Source organism: Aphelocoma coerulescens, chromosome 1A (genome assembly GCF_041296385.1).
Source record: "Aphelocoma coerulescens isolate FSJ_1873_10779 chromosome 1A, UR_Acoe_1.0, whole genome shotgun sequence".
Classification (NCBI taxonomy): domain Eukaryota; kingdom Metazoa; phylum Chordata; class Aves; order Passeriformes; family Corvidae; genus Aphelocoma; species Aphelocoma coerulescens.
This window is the reverse complement of record NC_091014.1, coordinates 37,382,238-37,401,455: the sequence shown is the minus strand read 5'-3', so window position 1 is coordinate 37,401,455 and position 19,218 is coordinate 37,382,238. Positions and strand designations below refer to the sequence as shown.

Genomic DNA, 19,218 nt, shown 5'->3' with positions numbered 1-19,218 from the left:
CCCAAGTTTTCTGTAAGAGCACAGCAATACTGCAGCACTTTTCCAATTTGTTTGGTCCATAACATCAGATGAAGGATCAAAAGATGCAGCACACCTAGACCCATGGGTTTCCTTTGTAAATTTGCAAGTGGATTTTATGCAGATGTCCAAATGCTGCAACCACAAATACACTTCTTTAGTCATAAACATTTTATCAGGATGGGTAGAGGTCTGTCCATGTAGAAGGCAGATATTACTACTGTCACCGAGACACTTTTGGGAAAATGCATCATTTTGGAATACCCATTGTACCACACAGTGACCAGGGGACTCATTTCACAGGACAGGTTGCCCAGGGGGTTTGTAAAGCCCTAGGAATCCAACAGCATTTACACTTTGAAGTTGCTGAAAGGAAGAAATCTGTTTAAGAAATGTACTGGCCAAAATTTGTGAATAAACTGGCCTAAAAGGGCCAAATGATTTTCCTTTGGCCCTAATATATATCAAGATCACTGTGAATAAAAACACATGCTATGTCCAGGCAAAGTTGCAACAGGTAAACCCATAAGGTTACTGCACAGCCCACCTAATCCACCACATAGATCCAAGCTACAGGTGAGCTCTAATAGTGGGAAGACTATACACTCACAGGCTGAAAAAAAATCCTTCCAGAACTTGCCTCTGAATGTACCACCACTGGGGACCACAGACCTGAGCCTACACCCAGGTGACACACGCATGACTCAAGACCAACAGCATCAGATCCATCAACAATCCAGACTGTTTGCTCTGTCCTCAAACAGTTGAAAGTCTTTGTATCTTTGCATAAACTATTAAAATACCTTTCTTCAGTTGGCCTACCATTATGCTAAAGACTTAAATGTTTCAAAATGTTGGGTGTGTTCCAATATCCCTCTTGACTCTAGTGAAGGTGTCATCGTGCTTCCCATAGCATGTAATTTGTCAGTAAAACAACCAATCTGGAAAACCCTGAAGGCAAAAATTCCTTTTCCAAGGTCACAAATGAGAACTGATCTAAGCTGATCCAATAGAGATATGCATGAAACTCCATCTCCTACCCACCACCTGGGATTAGTTGCATCTGGGAACACTTGTTACTTGAAAGCAAATGCAACATGCCACATGGGACAAAGTAATTCCCAAAACTGCAGGACATGATAGGATATTGCTTCTGTACGTTTCTACAGTGTTTTTAACAAAAATAAGGGTATTGTACCTTCCATACATAGATGACAATGCTACAGTATAATTTCACACTCCTCATCAGAAAAAAAAAGTCTCAGGAAATTATTGTGAAGTTTATTTTTTCACTTCTTTCTCCTTCCAGCATTCTGTGTGGAACCAAATCCATTGCAGTATTTACCTGTCAAATAGAAAAGTTACAATTGCTTATATTATTTTAAATCATGCCAATTTGAGCTTTTAGTTTTAGGCATTATGTTTTGAGGAATATCTGAAGTATTTAAAGAACACTGAGGAAAATACCAAAATAGTGGAAAGTGCTGCATTTAATCTACTATATATGTACTTGCATATCTATCCGAGCATGAAAAATTACCACAGACACTTGATCTGTTAAATATCTCTAGCTGAGCTGTAGCATCTGCACACTATAAATAACAATATAAATATTATCAACCATGTACACAATTTGAAGAATTAAGCAAGACCAAACATCCCATCGAAGGGCAAAAAAAAAGCATTACACACTCATCACAGTCTTTGGGGTTAACATTGGTCTAGGTGTCCAATACAAGTACAAACTCAACAGAAAAAGCCTACAGTCTTCTTTGCCTTAAAGAGGGCATAAGTTCTATGGTTCAGTTTCTGACATTGCTTGCTTACTTCTCTTCAACATGTTGCTCACTTCTAGGAGTCCTTGCTCAAAGGCTTGTGTAGGGTCTCAAGTACCACAGTTGAAAACCCCTGGGGATACAGGAAAGAGTGCTGAGGTTCCTGAGAGGGAATTGCCATTCTTTTTAGCAACATCTAACAGGAGGGAGTTAACTGCTACTTAAGTGTGTTCCATCTGAAGTTATCTGCAGTGACTATTTCATTTTCCTAAAAATAAAACCTCTTCCAAAAGAAAAAAGCTTCTTGTATGCAGTTTGGGAAAGACAGAACTCTCAGCTCTTCCATCAGAGTATTAGTACCTGAGGTGAAAACCTAAAATCACATTTTGACATCTTCCAGATTTTAAAGAAGTCTTCTTTAGTAACTGATAGGTACTAAATAATTGCACAGTCATAAAAATGAGATTTTTCTCATCACCAAGTGCATGTCTGAGAACATAACAACGTCACTGATTCATATTTTAGCATTAACTCACCATAAATACCGAAGTAAAGATTACAGACTACTTTTTTATTTGAAAAGCTTTTATAAATAATCTTCTGTAAAATACCTCATTTTAATCTCCTATCTCAAACAAATCTCTCATACTTTTACCTCATTCAAGAAAAGATTCTTTTAGATATGTACTACACTCTGTTCAGATATATCTCTTGGTGAAATAATATTTGATTTTAAGCATGTCATGAGGCATTTCAATCTATCATTGTCCAGCTCTGCTTGCTATTTGAATGTGATCCTTTGTTCCGTTTTTCAAACTTATAGTCTCCTCTAATTTTTACTTCTTTTTACATTCGTATGTATTTTGAATACATTGGGTTCGAGACACTGTGGTCAGACTGTTCAATAAGAACTTACCTACATTTAGTGTTTATTTTGAAACTGGGTGTTAGATGTTCCTGCTTGGATAGAAACTGCTTTCTTCTTTGGAAGATTGGACACAGGTTTCTGTTAAAAAAAGAATTTAAAAATCCAGAAAAAAATTAGTTAAGAAACAGAACAACAAAATTATGTGAGATCATGCAACGAACATGTCAAATTATCGATTAACTGGATAGTGTGTCAGCTGGCACAGGCACAGCACAGGAACAACCACGAAACTGCAGAAGAAATGCAAAGAATACACTAATCTTTGTTACCTCACCAACCAGGGGATCCACCCTGAACCTATGATTGCAATTGACACTTGCAGAACAAGAAGAGCAAAAATAATTTTAGCCTAAGCGATATATTGTAGTACCAAAAGATACTGAACATCTTTTATATTCTGAAATCTGGCCCAGTCCTTATAACTCAGACTGTGCTTCTGTAAAAATAAAATTCACTTTACTTTTTATCGTTGAATTTAATTTACATGGTAAACATGTTACTAATTTCCTGCCTCAAATTTTGAAACAAGTCAAATTCTGTGCTCCTGTATTAAAATGTATGGTCTTCTGTATTTTAAATGATTCTATTTGTCCTTTACTGAAAATATATTCAGTATTTAATACAAAAACTTTTTCTCCGGCATCAATATAATCTGTTTTAAAGGCATGAAGTCAAATGCAGCTAAAATAAAATTTCTTTATTTTTTGTCTTAAATTCACACATTGCAACGAAACCTCACAAAAAATTCTTAATCTCTTACTCACGTCATAAGCAAGGAAGTTTCTTTGTATTTATTCTTTCTATTTGAATGACAGCTCCCTTGCAGTTTTCAAATATTTATGACCTTTGTTCAAATGTGTAGGTAGCAAAACCATCAGAAAAAAATATTCTTTTTACACATGATATTTTATACCCTTTACAGAAAAGAATTTAGCACTATCAATTTCTCTATTTATTAACTGTGGTGAATCTGCTTGTTTCTGAAAATTTAAAATTCCTTGCATGATAACCCTAGATGATAGGAAAAAGCTGGGAGTATCAGATGGCTGAAATGAAAGAAAGGATATATGATACCATAGGATATGCAAAACCACTGGAAGATTCTCAGGGTCTTCTTTTACAGATGGTTAAGCACAGATGGTTAAGTTTTCTCTTAGATAGAAGTGTATAATACAGATCATGTAGCATTGTTGAATAAACTTAGCCACTTGTTGGATGAACAGTAGGCAAACATACAGTAACAATCAACAGAGTGGGAATACCCACGTCAGGGTAATTTCCCATAAAAGAGCTGATGTTTTGCCAATACCTTACAGTTCTATAAACGTTTTCCTTTCTGGTCTAAAAGATACTAATTTCCTGCTACTGGTGTGTGAAAACACTTAGAAATAAAGGTAACTATACAAAGGCAACTGGAATCAGATGTATGCAAAGCTCCGGGATGGCCAAGTAAGGACATGTGTGCCAGGAGGGAAATTTCTGCAGCTTACATGTAGTGTAGTGAAACTGCTTTGTAACTACAGTGGATTAGATTTCAGAGATGGACATAGGCACCTAGCAATGTTTAAGAGACATTCCAGCTGCTACTTGAAAAAGTTTTTAGTATGTCCTATGTCACATTTGCGTGTTTTTAGTACTGTGGGATATGTAAAATAACGTAAGCCTGATTCCTAGGGATACCAACTATTTGAACAGAAGTACTGACACAAATAGTACATTAATGTAGAATGACAGATATGTGGGGTGAGGAGGGGGAGCGAAACAGAAAACCTTTAACTTGCTTCCCTGTAAACATCTTCAAAGAATGCACAGTTTTAAACAGAAAAAACTGAGAAATCTATGACATTATATACACGTTACATTACCCTGTTTTGCATGAAGTCACTGGAATCTATTTTGAGTCATGTAGTTTGTCCAGTTAGACCAAAAAAAGGGTAAAAAGTGTTTTGAGCAAAGAAAAGTAAGCTTGTTTAGCATAACATTTTGGACTTTACAAAGCATATGTATTATCCACTCCCTCTATACTTGTTGGAATTAAACTAAGTCTAGAGAGGAAGGCAAAGGAAAATAAATAGTAACATGATACCGAGTTTTATTTTGGTGCTTGTGATTTCATAGCATGTTACTCACTAAAAAATACCCAACAAAACATTCACTCCCAGGAAAGGCACAAAGATGCGCTCATCTTTCTCCCAAGTTTAAAAATCATGGCAAATCTGCAAAGACATTTAGCATGCATAATGGAAAAGAATCTCTCATGTTTCTCAGTTTTAAAAGTCAGGTTTTGTGAGTTTTACAGGAGACACCAATCTAACCTAGAAAGGCTTTTTTTAAAATGAGGTTCCTTCTGCACAAGAAAGTCATCACTCCTCTCCAGTCAGCACTCTTGGTAGGATGTTGCATCCCTTAACAACCAATTAGGTAGCAACAGAATGCTACTTAGAGATATGAAAATAGAACAAATGATTGAAGGTGTTTATGCAATTGCTTTACCCTCTCTGATGCTTGCTTGTCACTTTATCACTAAAGGCATTAGGGCCAATCTGAACTTCTAGGCAATTACAGGTCTGGAAAGCTTCACAGAAACCTCCATCTTAAAGATTTTAACATTAGTTTAGCTAGTGGGAGGGTTAACCAGGCTGGGGGTTAATGCCTGAACACCCGCTGCTTTCCCTTCTTTAGCAGCCTGTGCACTGTTTGGGGGGAGCAGTAGGACACGGGCCCAAACAACACAGCAATGGTAGCCAGCACCCGCAATGAGCACCCAGGAGGCCCAAGCCCCCGAAACACCTTACTTGGCGCAGCCTGGACAGCGCCAAGGAGAGCTGCCACTGACCGTCCAGCGGGAGGGAAGAGGAGAGGGGAGGGGAGGGGAGGGGAGGGGAGGGGAGGGGAGGGCAGGGCAGGGCAGGGCAGGGCAGGGCAGGGCAGGGCAGCGCAGGGCAGCGCAGGGCAGCGCAGGGCAGGGCAGGGCAGCGCAGGGCAGGGCAGCGCAGGGCAGGGCAGCGCAGCCCGCTGCCGTGCCACGTCACCACTCCCTGCCCACATAGAGCCGCCCTTCGGTAAGATGGCGGCCTCCTCGCTCCCCTCCTCTACCAACATGGCGGGCCGCGCGCCCATTGGCGCCCGCCGCCGCCGCGCGATAGGCTGAGGCGCCGGCTAGCCCCTTGCAAGGCCTCGCCCTGAGCGGGGAACTACATTACCCAGGATACCCCGCAATAGGGGCGTTGCCCCGCGCCTCTTCTTTCCTTACGCGTCGTATCTCTGTCCTTTTTGGGGTGGGAGGGACGGGGTGTGGTCTCGCGAGAGTCCGCGCGGGCCGGCGGAGGGGGCGCAGGGCGCGCCGAGACCGTTGTCGTGGGTCCATGGCGGCCGCGGAGGCGGCGGCCGCGCCCGACCCCAGCGGGCTCTCCCCGAAGGAGGAAGGGGAGCTGGAGGACGGCGAGATCAGCGACGATGACAACAACGGCTTCGGGCCCTGTGGCGGCGGCTCCGAGCGTGCCGGCAGCCTCGGCGGCAGCAGCAGCAGTAGCAGGCCGTACTCGAGGCGCCGGCCGCCCCCCGGGCTCCACGGGAGCGGCTCCGTGTCCTCCTCCGGGCGGCCCTTCCCGCGCTCGCGGCACCAGCCCCCGCCCGACGCGGGACACGTGCACGGCCACGGCGGCTACCGGCCTAAGGACTCATTCCGCTCCCACCCGCCGGCGCCGCGGATGCCGCCGGGCTCGCACTCCGACACGGGCCCCCGGCTCTCTTTCTGGGAGCGCAGCCACAACGCCCTGGACCGGTTCCGCTTCCGAGGCCGGCCCTACCGGGGCGGTGGGCGCTGGGGCCGGAGCCGAGGCTGCAGCGATCGGCCAGGCAACCCTCCGGGGAGGCCGCCCGGAGGGGGAGGCAGCGGCGGGTTCAGTAGCAGCCAGGGCTGGAGGGAGCCCTCGCCTCGAAAATGTATCCTTGAGACGTGAGCGGGGGCGGGGGGCCTGTGCTGTTGCGGTGGGCCTGGGTGTGGCGGTGCCGCGCTACGTGGCCGAAAGCACTGGGAAGGGTCGCGTTTCCCTCCCGCTCTGGCAGTGGGATTCCCGAAGCGGTAACGGAGAGGAAGGCTTTCAAGCTAATCCTGGGGGTTGGCTGGGGCAGCCGGCCCTGCTCAAGGAGAGGCTGCTGGGAAGTCGGATTACTGCCGTGATCTGGCTTGCGGCTTGGCCGATCCGTCGGGTGTAAGGAAAAAGAAAAAGCATAGCCTGAAAGGAAGCTTTTGTCGGCTGAATTCCAGGCGGCTGCTTTTCTAGCCCGAAGTGTGAAGATTGTGAAGTGGGGTCAGTCTTTGGTGTGGCAGTGTTAATATGTATAATTAGTGTCACAATTGTAAAGCTAAAACGCTAAGCTTGTTAATTTCCTATATTGTGCAATGAAGGATCTACTATTTTTTTTCTTTTTCACTTTCATCCCTTCAGAGGCTATTGTACATAGGTTTAGCTTTAGTCAGTTTTAGCTAAGCTGAAGTGGGTCTGCATACACAAAGTGTGGTTTATGTGGGTATTCAAATAAAAGCCATATTCACCATTCCTTGTAGGATGTTCTCCACTGATTGCTCTTAAGAGTTTAGGTGACTCTCAGAGTTCTGATATTTCATCCTTTTAGGAGCAGGAATTGTGAAATTGCTGGGAAAAGCTTCCCCAATTTTTCTTGTTTGCTGTAACAAGTAACGTGAAGAACTGACGCTGAGTGTAGCTTGGGGCCGCCTGGTTACTTCATGTAACTGCATTGTTGCCTAACTGAAGCTGTAGATGAGAGGTAAAAAACACTGAGCAAGAGAGATGGTGGTTAAATCCTGTTCTCCAGAATTTTGCAGTGTTTTATTGTCCTTCATATCAATATCAAAGGATGTGTGTTTGCTAGACTGTGCACGTTGATCCCTCGGATCCTTATGTTTTATATTATTATTTATGTCATTAATATTTTTTATTTGTTTAAATGTGGATGGAATATGTAAAATAGCAATAGAGATGCTTTTATTAAGTCTTGTGGTGAAGTTGCAGCATTATTGAAGGCTTCATCGGAACCTTTCATTCAAGGGTTTTACCTTGAGAGGCAACAAGTGAAGATGTGATTTGCCCAAGTTTTCACAGTAAGGCAATTCTAGTGCTGAAAATAGCTTTCAAGACACTTAATTTGCAGTGTTGCTCTGAGTAGCCAAAAGTGGTTACTTTCTGTATAAGCAGTAATTTGCAGAGCAAATGTTTGTATTGTCATAAACAGACCTTGCAATGTTTCTTAATACTGATGCAAAGTCTCCTTCTCCCTTTTAATTAAAAGAGCATTCAGAAGCCAGTAATTCCATTTTCAAACCAAAAGCAGAGAATGAGGATGTTAGATGTATTTTTATTCCTGGCACTTAAGATTCACTCTTCTGTTTAAACATGGTAGATAATATTCTGTTACTCTTGCTCTTTAATAAGTTGTTTATGGATCATATAGTTAAGGAAGGTCCATGATTTTCTCTCAATATGAGCTACTTTCTGTGTTTGTCACATCCTTGCCACCTAATAGAGTCAGTATTAGAGAATTCATAAATATTAAGGCACCTCCGTGTTGCTAACATTAATGGAGTACCGGTGTAGTTCATTGGCATGTGGCTTCAGAGGAGACTTTCATATCAACTGGTACAAGGAGCCTCGTGGCCTGGAATGGTATTAGAAGTTCCTTCCAGAAAGTAAAATGTTTTAAGTGTATTGAGTCCTGGTTTTGGCTGGGATGGAGTTACTTTTCTTCTTACTAGCTGGTGCAGTGCTGTGTTTTGGATTTAGTATGAGAGTAATGTTGATAGCACACTGATGTTTTAGGTGTTGAGTAGTGCCTACACTAAGTTGAGTTCCAGTGTCCCGTGCTCTGCCTGAGGAGGTGCACAAGAAGCTGGTAGTGCGCAAAACTGAGACCCAAACTTAGCCAAAGTGGTGTTGCATACCACAGAATGTCAAACCTAGTGTATAAACTGTGGGGAGTCGGCTGAGAGCCACCGATTGCTGCTTGGGGATGGGCTGGGCATCTCTTGGTGGTGAGCAATCATATGTTGTATTACCCTCCTTCCTTGGGTGTTATTCCACTCTCTTTTTGTTATCTCCCTTTCTGTTATTATTACTATTTTACTTGATTTCCATTATTAAACTGTTCTTTTTTTCAACCCACTTTCCCTCAACCCACATTACCTTTTTCCAAGTTCTTTCCCCATCCCACCATGGAGGGGAGGGAGGCGTGAGAGTGTGGCTGTGTGGTAATAAGTTGCTGACTGGTGTTAAACCATGGCAGTCTGGTAAGACAGATTTTTTTACTTGATTTATCCTATGAAGTTGTGTTTTTCACCATGTTTTGGCAGAATATATATGTAAGTGGAGTAAAGGACATGGTGGAGCACTTAAAGAATTCTTGTTACTTTTTTTGGGGTGTTAGCTTTTAATAGGCTTTTCTCTTTCAATTCTTGGCAGCTTTAGTGTGAAGCTGTTGTACAGTAATTCTCCAGGAATTCTTGCATAGAGGAGTGTGGAATTTGAGTCTGAAATATAGAACCTAAATGGGAATTTCTGTTTCCATTGAATTCTGAATTCTTCACAGTGTACATTTTTCTTCATTTCTAAAGCCCCATTTCTTCATTTTGGTTCTCAGATGAAGTTTCTCCTGAGGTGGTTGAAGCACCATTGTTGTTTTAATATATGCATGCCTGTCTGCCTTTCAAAGCACTTCATGGAGTCTTGCATTCTATATGTAGAACCACATAAAAATGTTTCTACATATGTGAACCACAGAATTTCTGGTTAACGCCATTGTGGGAGCTTTTAGCAATTGTATTATTGTGAGCACAAAAAACATCTCAAAACTGTCTTGTTAGCCATTTCCAGATGACTTTAGAAGCTGTTGAAGTATTTCAATAGCAAATAGCAGTGAGGCTTACTTTTATAAATTACGGTAAGTTAATTAACTTCAGAATTTCCTGTGATTTACAAAATCACAAAAGTAGCTGGCTCTTTGAAAGTAGAAATGTGTTGGAATGGAATTTTGCAAATATGCTTATTGCATGATTTGGTGTTATTTTGCACATAGCTTTTAGTATTTTCAGCATATTTATAGATTGTTTGATTGCTTTTTGGATTCTATGTACTTTATCTTTGCTAGTTTCTCCTTTTCGTGCTGACACTTCAGAAAACACCGTATAGCAAAACATTTCCTGGTATTACGGAAGTAGCTTTTGTAGGATACGTATCAAGATTCTTCATACTTACGTTAGAACTTAACATAGCAAAACATCCAAGTAGTTGATGCTTGTTGTGAGCAGAAGACAAAAATGTTTTCTTCTGGATTCAGTATGTCTGACTTCAGAGGACACCTATTTTAGCTTATAGTTTTACTCTGTTTATTGTTTTAAGACATGCCGTTGTTGAAAAAGCATTTCGTGTAACTGGGTGTGAGTCAGCTATTATCACAGTGGGGTTGATACTGTGAGTCAAATGAGTAAAACCTGACTTGGTATCTTAAAAGATTTCCCCTTGAGCATGATTATTTTACAGGATAGTTTTCAAGTGTCAGGTTAAGGTAAGAGGAGTTGAACCTCTAATGGTGACAACTTTTGTTGTGGGTAGAGGTGCCACATGGAATATTTCCACTGCTTGCCTTGGACATTCATAGGCAACCTTTTCTGAGTAATTCCCAGTCGTCTTCAGCATTTCTGAATGCTTTGATCACAAGTCTTAGTCCCTTTTTTTTATTCCCTTCAGTTGCTCATTGATTCTTCTGTGCCTTACTTCATTTGCTGTACTGCATGTATGACAGTGTGTAATGGTGCTATGGCCAGACTTAGTATTGGCTAGACGTGGCATTTTATGAAAGGATAAAATGACTGAGAAGGAATTTAACCTGTCTTTTTCAGAATGTTAGATGGGGAGTCAATACTGGAGTTATGGACTCTGGAAGTCTGACTTTCTATAATAGAGAACCATCTCAGCATTATAGCTATTGTTTCCAGGAGGGTGGTGCGAGTAAGAGATGAGACTTCTCAGCAATTCATGACCTTCTTGTCATAAGTAGGATATTTGAAATTGTTGGTTTGAGAAAATGTTTGTCAATATGTAATAATGGCTACAGCTTTTGCATGGTACTCGTATTTATTAAGGATATTTTTCAAGCTAACCTTAAGATAAAATATACAAAAATGACCATAAGTTAATGTTTGTCTTAATTTAGTCTTCCGTGGTAATATTGCCACTGTTTTAAGATTATGCAAATTCTTGTCTTAAGTTTCTTGACCAGTAATTCAGCCAAAACTTTTGGAAGGTCCCCATCTAGAAAGCAGAACTACTCTTCTAAAAATGAAAGCTCTGTGGAAGAAAGTTTTGAGGATCTGCTCTTGAAATATAAACAGATACAATTAGAACTCGAACACATTAATAAAGATGAAAGACTAGCTTTGAGCAACAGGGAAGAAAATGAGAAACAAGATGATGAAAAAACAGTGGACACTGAGGACCAAATAACTGTAGAAAATGACAGTATTAAAACGGACGCTATGAAAGAAGTACCTCCTGAGGAGAAAAATCCGGTTATGGGCTTTCAAGCATTTGAACTGAAACCTCTCAGACAAAAACTGCCTACTCCAGCTGAGAGGAGCAGATTGAAAAAAGGCAAAGAAGGAACAAAGCAGTCCTCGCAAAAATCTGAACTAACAGAATCTAGCCAAGGTAAAGAAATACTTATAAAGTTATTTTAGCTTGTGAAGTTCTATTTACTTGCTATTATCTGTTGTATTTATTAGGTGTTAGAGAAAACTTCCATTAAAATGTTAAAAGTTACAAGTTAAAGATTCAACGTACCTAACTCATGTGTTTTGTAATTCCTTGAATTACATAAACATGTTTGGAAGCATGTTTTTGCTTTGGATTTGTATTTTAAATAATGTGGTTTTTTTAGACCGACTGGCAGAAAGCATGAGGACAAGACTTGAAGGTTTTAAATGCTGTTCACAGCAGAAATCACCGATTTTTTCCCTGAAAGTTTTACTTCTTTATTTGCCTTGTTCTTTTCTGCAGAAGCAAAATGTGGTTATTTTTCAGCTGAAAAGAGAACATTTAGAGATCCCTTTTTCTGCATTTCATCTTTGTGTGTTTTCTCAAGTGGAGGACTAGGATCATGGAATATTTTGAGTTGGAAGGCACCCACAAAGATCATCAAGTCCAGCTCTTAAGTTAATGTCCCCTACAGGGATCAAACCCACGACCTTGGCATTATTAACACCATAAGATGTTTTCACGAGAATTGTTTTCATTGTTGTTGATATTCACAAATAGTCAAGAAATCATAGGCCAGAAATAGAAAGGATTTATAGAAGAAATGCAGCCAAAGAGTAGAGTAAGTGTCTTGTCAAAGATTGTTCTGGACTGCTGACTGAAGAGGGTAATTGCTGAGATGCATTAGCCAGTTACTGAAAAACAAGTGATCATGTCCAGCTGACTTGTGGTAAAAGCACTTGAGCTTACTACTAAGTCTGCTGCAAAATAAGGCAGCTGACTTAAGCTTCCCACTCTGAGGCTTCATTTAGTTTAGTAAGTGATTGCTGTGGTTGAGGGTGGTGCTTGAGGCTATCACTTGTCATCTGATGTTCCCTAATTTGCCAGTGTGTATAAACTATCAATTTGAGTGGGAAGAGACAAAGTAGTTAATGGATTGAATAAGACTGCAGGTGAGTAATTGGCAGGAATATGATGAAAGGTTGGACTAGAGCACTGAAAGTCAGAATGATTTATGTGTAACTTCAGAATGAGAATTTAGGAGACAGATCTTGTAAAGAAAACAAAAGAGAAAACTGATAATTAGTAGTCAAATCACCACATTCTAGGTAATTTCTCCCCATCCTGTGTTTCCCATTAATGATAAACATTTTTTGTGTTCTTTAAGAGGTCATACAGTTCTTATTGACAGAGATGAAGAAAATGAATAAATTTTCGTGATAAAAGAAAAACTAATAGCCTGTGGGAAGAGAACGTAGCAGGACAGGAGTAAAGCAGCTATTTAAAAAGCAAAACAGTCTCAAAAATCCAGCTTCCAAACTTAAAAGCACTGAAGTTGAGAATACAGTTCATATGGTAGTGAAAAATAGATGCTGTAATATGCATATTAAGACCATTTAATTTTTACATGATACTCAAATCTATGATATATGATCTGAAAGCAGATGGATTATGTATGACTGAATGTTTATGACAATATAAGGCAGGCTTCCAAAGAAGAATTCAGCTGATTGGAGTCATTGCAGATTCATGTGTATTAAGTGAATGTATACTACATTAATCTCCTTACTGCCACTATACATGCTGCATGTATTGGGAAATCAGCAAAATTTGATTTCCCCATTTTATTTATTTTTAAATGATGTACTGGATGTTTCTACAGACCTGTAAAAGTTGAGGAACTTGTCTTAAAACTCAGGGAAGTTTGAGTCTCTCTCGAATGAATTCTCTGTGGTTCAGCTGCTCTGACAGGCTTTGACAGTATTCCGTACTTTCCTTCCCATGTTGTGCATTAGGTTTTTGTGTCCGTGTTGTCCCCTTCTGGTGTGTACAGAATGTCCCTTCATATGCCTGCATCAAAAAAGCTGTCTTCCTACTTCCATCCTGTGAACTGGATGGTTAGAAACTTTACTTAGTATAATAACTTTTTTGAATTTTCTTCTACAGTTCATATGGGTATTAGATATTACTCTTCCTTTTGTATGTGCATTTTTAACAAACACATGCGTGTGCAAGGAGGTTCAGCATTTTTTAAGTTTCATATTCGTTTATGTATAAGATCTTGGTGTACTTTAAACCATGGCTTTCTGAATGAAGCTTTCATAAAATGCTAGGAAGAGTTAAAGCTGTACAGAATCCAAATTTATTTTCCACCAATTTGAATTGTGGGAAGGAATCTCTCTTTGAAGAAAGACTAATATAGGAAAAGAACTCCAAGTTTCTCTAAATGTTTCCTGCCTTTGTCTGATGCATATAAACATTTATGTATGGTTATATAAAAAGTCCATAATTACTTTTTTTGCTGCCAATTATATTACTGTAATATAATTGTGCTATAATAAAGTAGGTAATACTGCAATATATACAGCATTATATACTATGTGTAAAATATAGTATGTTAATATGTGTGTATATACATATATACACTATGAGAATTGGCTATATTTTGGGAAGTCTAAGAAATTAATATTTTAACATCTAAATGTTTAGTGGGAAAAGAGTACTGTACTATGCATTTCCATATTATAACTTTTTTCTGTTTTCCTTTGGTGTGAAATGGAGCAAATGTGTTCTTACTGCAGCTTTGGGCCTTTATATTCTGCAAAAGAATGACCAGTTACTCAAAATAGCTGCCAGTGAAATACGAGATGCCCAGGACAGCAGCTGCTATGAGATGGTAGTATAAAACACATGACAAGAAGTCTTCTTTTCCCCTTGTCTGCAAATCTCTTTTTCTCTGCTTCTTGAGGAAGTACATGCAAACCTTAAGACAGGAGTTACTAAGAAATGACAAATCTTGCCTTAGGCTTATGGAGTTGTGAGGATGTGGATTTTATCAGGCATACCAACTTTCTACAAATGTTTGTTCATGTAGTCTTACATGTACCACTGCTATTGTTTTATACTGTGTATCAGTGATACTGATAGAATGTTTGTATAGATTAAATTTCATGTATCATTTTAATGTAGCTCTGTCTCAAGAGAAACAGCTTGTTCAAAAATATGGTATGTTTTCTCTTGGAAGGTACAGAAGACAAAGAACAAACATCAGTGCGAAAGCTTAGCAGTTCCGATGTTGCATCTGAAAAGGTAGGAAAGTATTCCTCCATAGATGAGGCATGATTGCACTATGAATTTCTGATGGCTTTTTCCAAATGGCAGTCCAGAAACAGTCCAGTAATAGGAACTGTCAATTTTTAACAAATGATACTTTCCAGTAAAGTAGGATTTTTGAGCTTTCTTTTAGTAAAAATATTTGGGAAAGATTTCAAAGGACCTTGTGAAGAAAAAGTTGTTAAATGATATTTCTTGACTTCTTGTCTTGTCCTTTCTTCTGTTTTCTTCTCAAGAAGCTGCTTGATGATGAGGAGGAGATGTCTGAATTGCAACTTAGGCTTCTTGCACTTCAGTCTGCTAGTAAAAAATGGCAGCAAAAAGAACAACAGGTGATGAAGGAAAGCAAGGAAAAATTAACAAAAACGAAAAGTGTAACACAGAAAGTCAAAGCCAGTACAAAAGCACATTCAACAAAAAAACCTAGCACTACAGGTAATAAGTTTAATGTTACTGAAATGGCTGTCAGTGGTGTGGCCTCAAAAAAAAAAGTTACATGAGCAATGAGCCTTTAGTCATTCTAAACTCTCACATTTAGTCAAAGCTCTTGAAGAATCTAGGATTAGGTGGAGCCAATTAGGTAAAATGGAGTTAATCACATACCTTTTTATTTAAAGGCAAGCAAACTTTGAGGAAGCAACAGACAAAGACATCAAAGAAGATGCAGCAGCAAAAGGAGCTAGACAGGCGGCAGAAAGAGGAAGACCAGAGGAAACAAGAAGAAGAGGAGGAGAGAAGAAAGAGAGAAGAAGAAATAAGAAAAATTAGGGACCTCTCAAATCAAGAAGAGCAGTACAATCGATTCATGAAGCTAGTTGGAGGAAAGAGGAGATCAAGAAGCAGGGTAACAAATTTCTTACATGGTGTTCTGGTGTTACATTTAGGATTCATGAATGATTTCTGTCTTGCCCCACCTGGTTTTGTGTCACCATCGTGTCTGCATCCCCCTATTCTTCTCCCTGCTTTCTCTACCCCTAGAATAATCAAAAGAGAGCAATGAAAGAAAAGGTCAAAATACTTCAGTGTTTACCATGTTTTAATCCCTTGCTAGACAAGCGTTCCCTTTGGATTTGGAAAAACAGTTTTGTATGAGTTGTACATTTGTAAGTTACTGGTAAAGCATTTTTCTCCTAAAGACATTTTGAACATTGTGATCAAAGAGCAGCCTGTAATTTAACACTAACCAATTAGTGGAACTTCTTTGGCTTTCTTCCCTTAGATTTTTGGGTTTTCTTCCCCACATTTTCAAACTTACATGTGTACAACTTCAGTGGCTTGCTTCTTTTGAAATGTCATTGGAGGGCTTGGTTGCTTTGTAGTATTTTTCAGTTGTAGTATTTAATATATTTTGTTGAGGCATAGGATATGCCCAGACAAAAGATAATTACTTCAACCTCACATAGTGTCAGATTGATTAAGTACTAGAGCCACTGCAGTGGTCATCATGCTACTCTTGTAGGCTGTACTTGTTCTCTCATATTGAGATTAGCGAAAGGCACTTGAGTAACCAACATTCTGTCTCTAAAACATTGGTACATTACAGAAAAAAAATGACTGTTTCTTCAGCATTAATTGTTGCAGCCTGGAAGCAATACAGCTGCTGCAGCTGTATGCTTCAAGTGCTTGGTGCTTAATGCTGTAAGAAGAAACAGCATCTAAGGGTATTGGGGCTCCCTGTTTGAGCTCGTGTTGTAGAAGAATCGTATTTACAGTAATACTGAGTGGAAAATTGAGACTAAAAACATTTGACTGTAAACAGTAGATATTCTAAAAGCTACCAAAATGTCTTCTGAAGGCCTCTGAAAGATACAAGTTAAGGAGTCTGAGAGGTCATACTTAGGTGTTCTGCATGTTTTCAGTCCGGAACATTGATTGGCATCTGTACAGTGTTAGGAGTTCTTTAAACAACCTGATTTATGAGTTGACAGTCTCTGGGTTGTTCTCAGTGTGGTATATGCCTCCTTCTGGGACAATAAAAAGATTCTTCACCTGAGAGTTGTTTCTAGCAAGGGTAGTTCAAGCATTCTTGGTAGTTAACATGGCAGATTACCAGAAATAATAAAGTGTTTAATTCTCTTGCAGTCTTTCAGAAATATATAACCATGCCAATTTAACAGATATATAATGACCTACTAGGTATTTAAAAATTCTTTCTTTTTATCATAACACCCCCACCCCATCATCCTGGAAGAGATATAGTTTTAAAACTGCCTGTCAATTTGTCTAGTCCCTACTTGCAGTGGATTTGATTAAAAGGTAATATTCAGTTTCATCTTCTTGTACAAGATAAGTAAATTGTATTTATAAATCAATTAGAGGAAAAAACTGTAAAGGCCTTTTTGCAAAATTTATTTCTTAGTGGTTTACTCTGAAATAATGATGTAAGACCAGCTAAATAAAATACTTTTTTTGTGTGTTTAGTCTTCAGATACAGACCTGAGATGGTCTTTGGATAAGCAGTCTACGGAGAGTGCAGGAGGCATATATCAGTATGATAATTATGATGAAGTTGCTATGGATACAGACAGTGAAACTAACTCACCAGGTAAGACTTAGTTACAATTTTCTGTTACGGTGATTGGTAAAAATAGGTAAAATGTTGGAAATAAGCTACTGTTCTAGAAAGAGTTTGTTTTGAGCTGTCTGAATTATGGAACTAAAATTTTAAGATGAGCCAATTGTTTTAACCCTGACTCTCTGTCTCTGCTATAGTGGTATTTTTAAGGTCTTCAGGGTATTCTTTTCTCATTGCAGTACTGTATGTTTTATGCTTGTATATTCTCAATCAGCTGTGCAGAAAGTGAGGGCCCCAGGGTGTTGACTGGACAGACAGCAGCTTTGCAAAAAAAAGGGCCTGGGCGTCTCAGTGGACATTGAGTGGCACATGGGTCAGCAGTGTGGCTTTCGGTGACAGGCAAACCATAGCCTGGGTTGTAGCACTGTGACTGTCGGGGGTCAGTGATTGGAGGGGCCTGTTAAACACTGACAAGATTGCCAGTTTTCTGGTTTCATGGTACAAAAGAGTGACATTCTAAAATAAGCCTCGCAAAAGACCTTTTTGACTAAGGGAGACTGTTTCAGGCCTGGTTTTCAATAAAGTTCATTGGGAGACTGAAGCACTTGGCTTACAGCAAGAGACTGAGAAAGCTGCGTTTGTGTTGAGAATGCTAAGGAAGGCTTTTTGGTCTTGTCTTCAGCTACTTAGTGGACAGTTACAGAAAAGACAGGACCAAACTCTTCAGTCAAGTAGGCAACAGAAGGACAAGTAGCAACACTTAAATTGTAACAAAACAAATTCTGCATGGATAGAAGATGGTCAAGCACTAGAGCAGGTTTAAATATTGTGGAATCTCTATCGTCAGGTATACCTGGAATTTGATAACCTGACTTTGGGGGCAGCCCTGCTTTGGGCACTTGTGCTGGGTCATATATCTTCCAGAAGTCTCTTCCAGCCTAAATGATTAATTGACTCTTGAGTTTGAGGTACATTTAAGGTAGTCGGGTTTCTGTGTTCCATCTCAACATGTGGAGAATTGAGAAAATTTCATTAAGCATACTACTTGATTGGCTACTTTTTTTCTCTTGCTTTTCATCTTCCACTCTTTTTTTTTTTTCCTTACTTTTTCCCCTTTCTTGTCAGCCTTCCTTATACATTACATTGCTAAAATATGCACCTGGTATTTTGTATGTGTAAGCTACAAATCTCTCTTGATAAAGCATCTTAATCTCTCATTTAATGTTTCAGAATTTATCAGCTGTGCTTTGGGTCTGCTTCTGTCCTAGTTTGTGTTGTATTGTAATTTTGGTAGCCAGTAGTCAGGCAACTGAGATATCTTGTTTTAGAAGGTAAATTCTTGCAATATAAATCCAGTATGAGGGCTGTGTTACCTCAGCAGTACTGGTTGGCTGCACTTATATTTTGTATGTAAAACAGGAAAATAAAACATAACTACTCTTTTTTAAAATATACATACATGTAAAAAAAAATGCACTGTGCTGTGTCTGGTGTTATGTTTTGAAATTAGTGCATAGTAAAAACATTTGTCTCCTCCTGCTTCATTTAATCAGTTGAAGCATAAAGTGTGAGTTGTTGTTTAGTAAATACCTGTCAGATTTCTTACATTCAGTATTTTAATTACAGCTTCTTCCCCAGTGCAGCCTCCTTTCTTTGAGTGTCCAATAGGATATTTTCCACCTCCAGTACCACCAATTTCCTTGCCACTACCTCCTCCAATTCCAGTAAGTAACCCTGATAATTCTCATTTGGTATCTGATTTCTAATGCTAAAGCTAGGATTAAATTTAGATTCTGGTTTTGATACAATTCTCTGTTTAATGATTCCCTTGAACTATCTGTTAGACTTGTGGTTGCTTTTCAAAATTTTTTCACCTATCTTTTGGCTGATGCAGATGTTGGTTAATGGAGGTTTTCCCTATTGAATTGAAATTTCTCTTCATTGTTAGAGCTGTGTTTTTTCATACAGAAAGCAAAACTTGTCTGAAGCACATAAAGAAAAATGAGTTTGACTGTTAGCATAAGGCAACTTTGCCTCTTATCTCTAGGCCATGTATGTAGGTAGACAAGCTTATTCTCTGACTTGTTACCTAGAGGGGGG

General features: G+C 39.4%; 1 protein-coding gene and 1 long non-coding RNA gene across 8 annotated transcripts in view; one reads left to right on the top strand and one right to left on the bottom strand.

The window, feature by feature from the left end:
• Nucleotides 1–203: 203 nt before the first annotated feature.
• On the bottom strand, nt 204–5,588 carry LOC138101336 (uncharacterized). The gene is made up of 4 exons (XR_011147108.1): nt 5,517–5,588; nt 2,710–2,799; nt 1,846–1,926; nt 204–1,363 (listed from the first exon to the last, which is right to left on the bottom strand). It is a non-coding gene; the product is annotated as an uncharacterized lncRNA (long non-coding RNA).
• Nucleotides 5,589–6,018: 430 nt separating this feature from the next.
• Nucleotides 6,019–19,218, top strand: part of ZFC3H1 (zinc finger C3H1-type containing) — a 41,693-nt gene continuing 28,493 nt past the window's right edge. For 2 of the 7 annotated variants that reach the window (XR_011147065.1, XM_068999079.1), the window contains exons 1-7: nt 6,019–6,666; nt 11,025–11,444; nt 14,515–14,579; nt 14,840–15,038; nt 15,221–15,447; nt 17,025–17,148; nt 18,745–18,842. Coding sequence is in view for 6 of the 7 variants with exons in the window: in XM_068999079.1 (XP_068855180.1) it covers nt 6,087–6,666; nt 11,025–11,444; nt 14,515–14,579; nt 14,840–15,038; nt 15,221–15,447; nt 17,025–17,148; nt 18,745–18,842 (1,713 nt within the window). In the remaining variant the exon portion in view is untranslated. Of the gene's footprint in view, nt 6,667–11,024; nt 11,445–14,080; nt 14,167–14,514; nt 14,580–14,839; nt 15,039–15,220; nt 15,448–17,024; nt 17,149–18,744; nt 18,843–19,218 lie in introns of those variants that run through there. The other 5 variants (XM_068999087.1, XM_068999086.1, XM_068999085.1 and 2 more) reach the window with 5 other exon arrangements.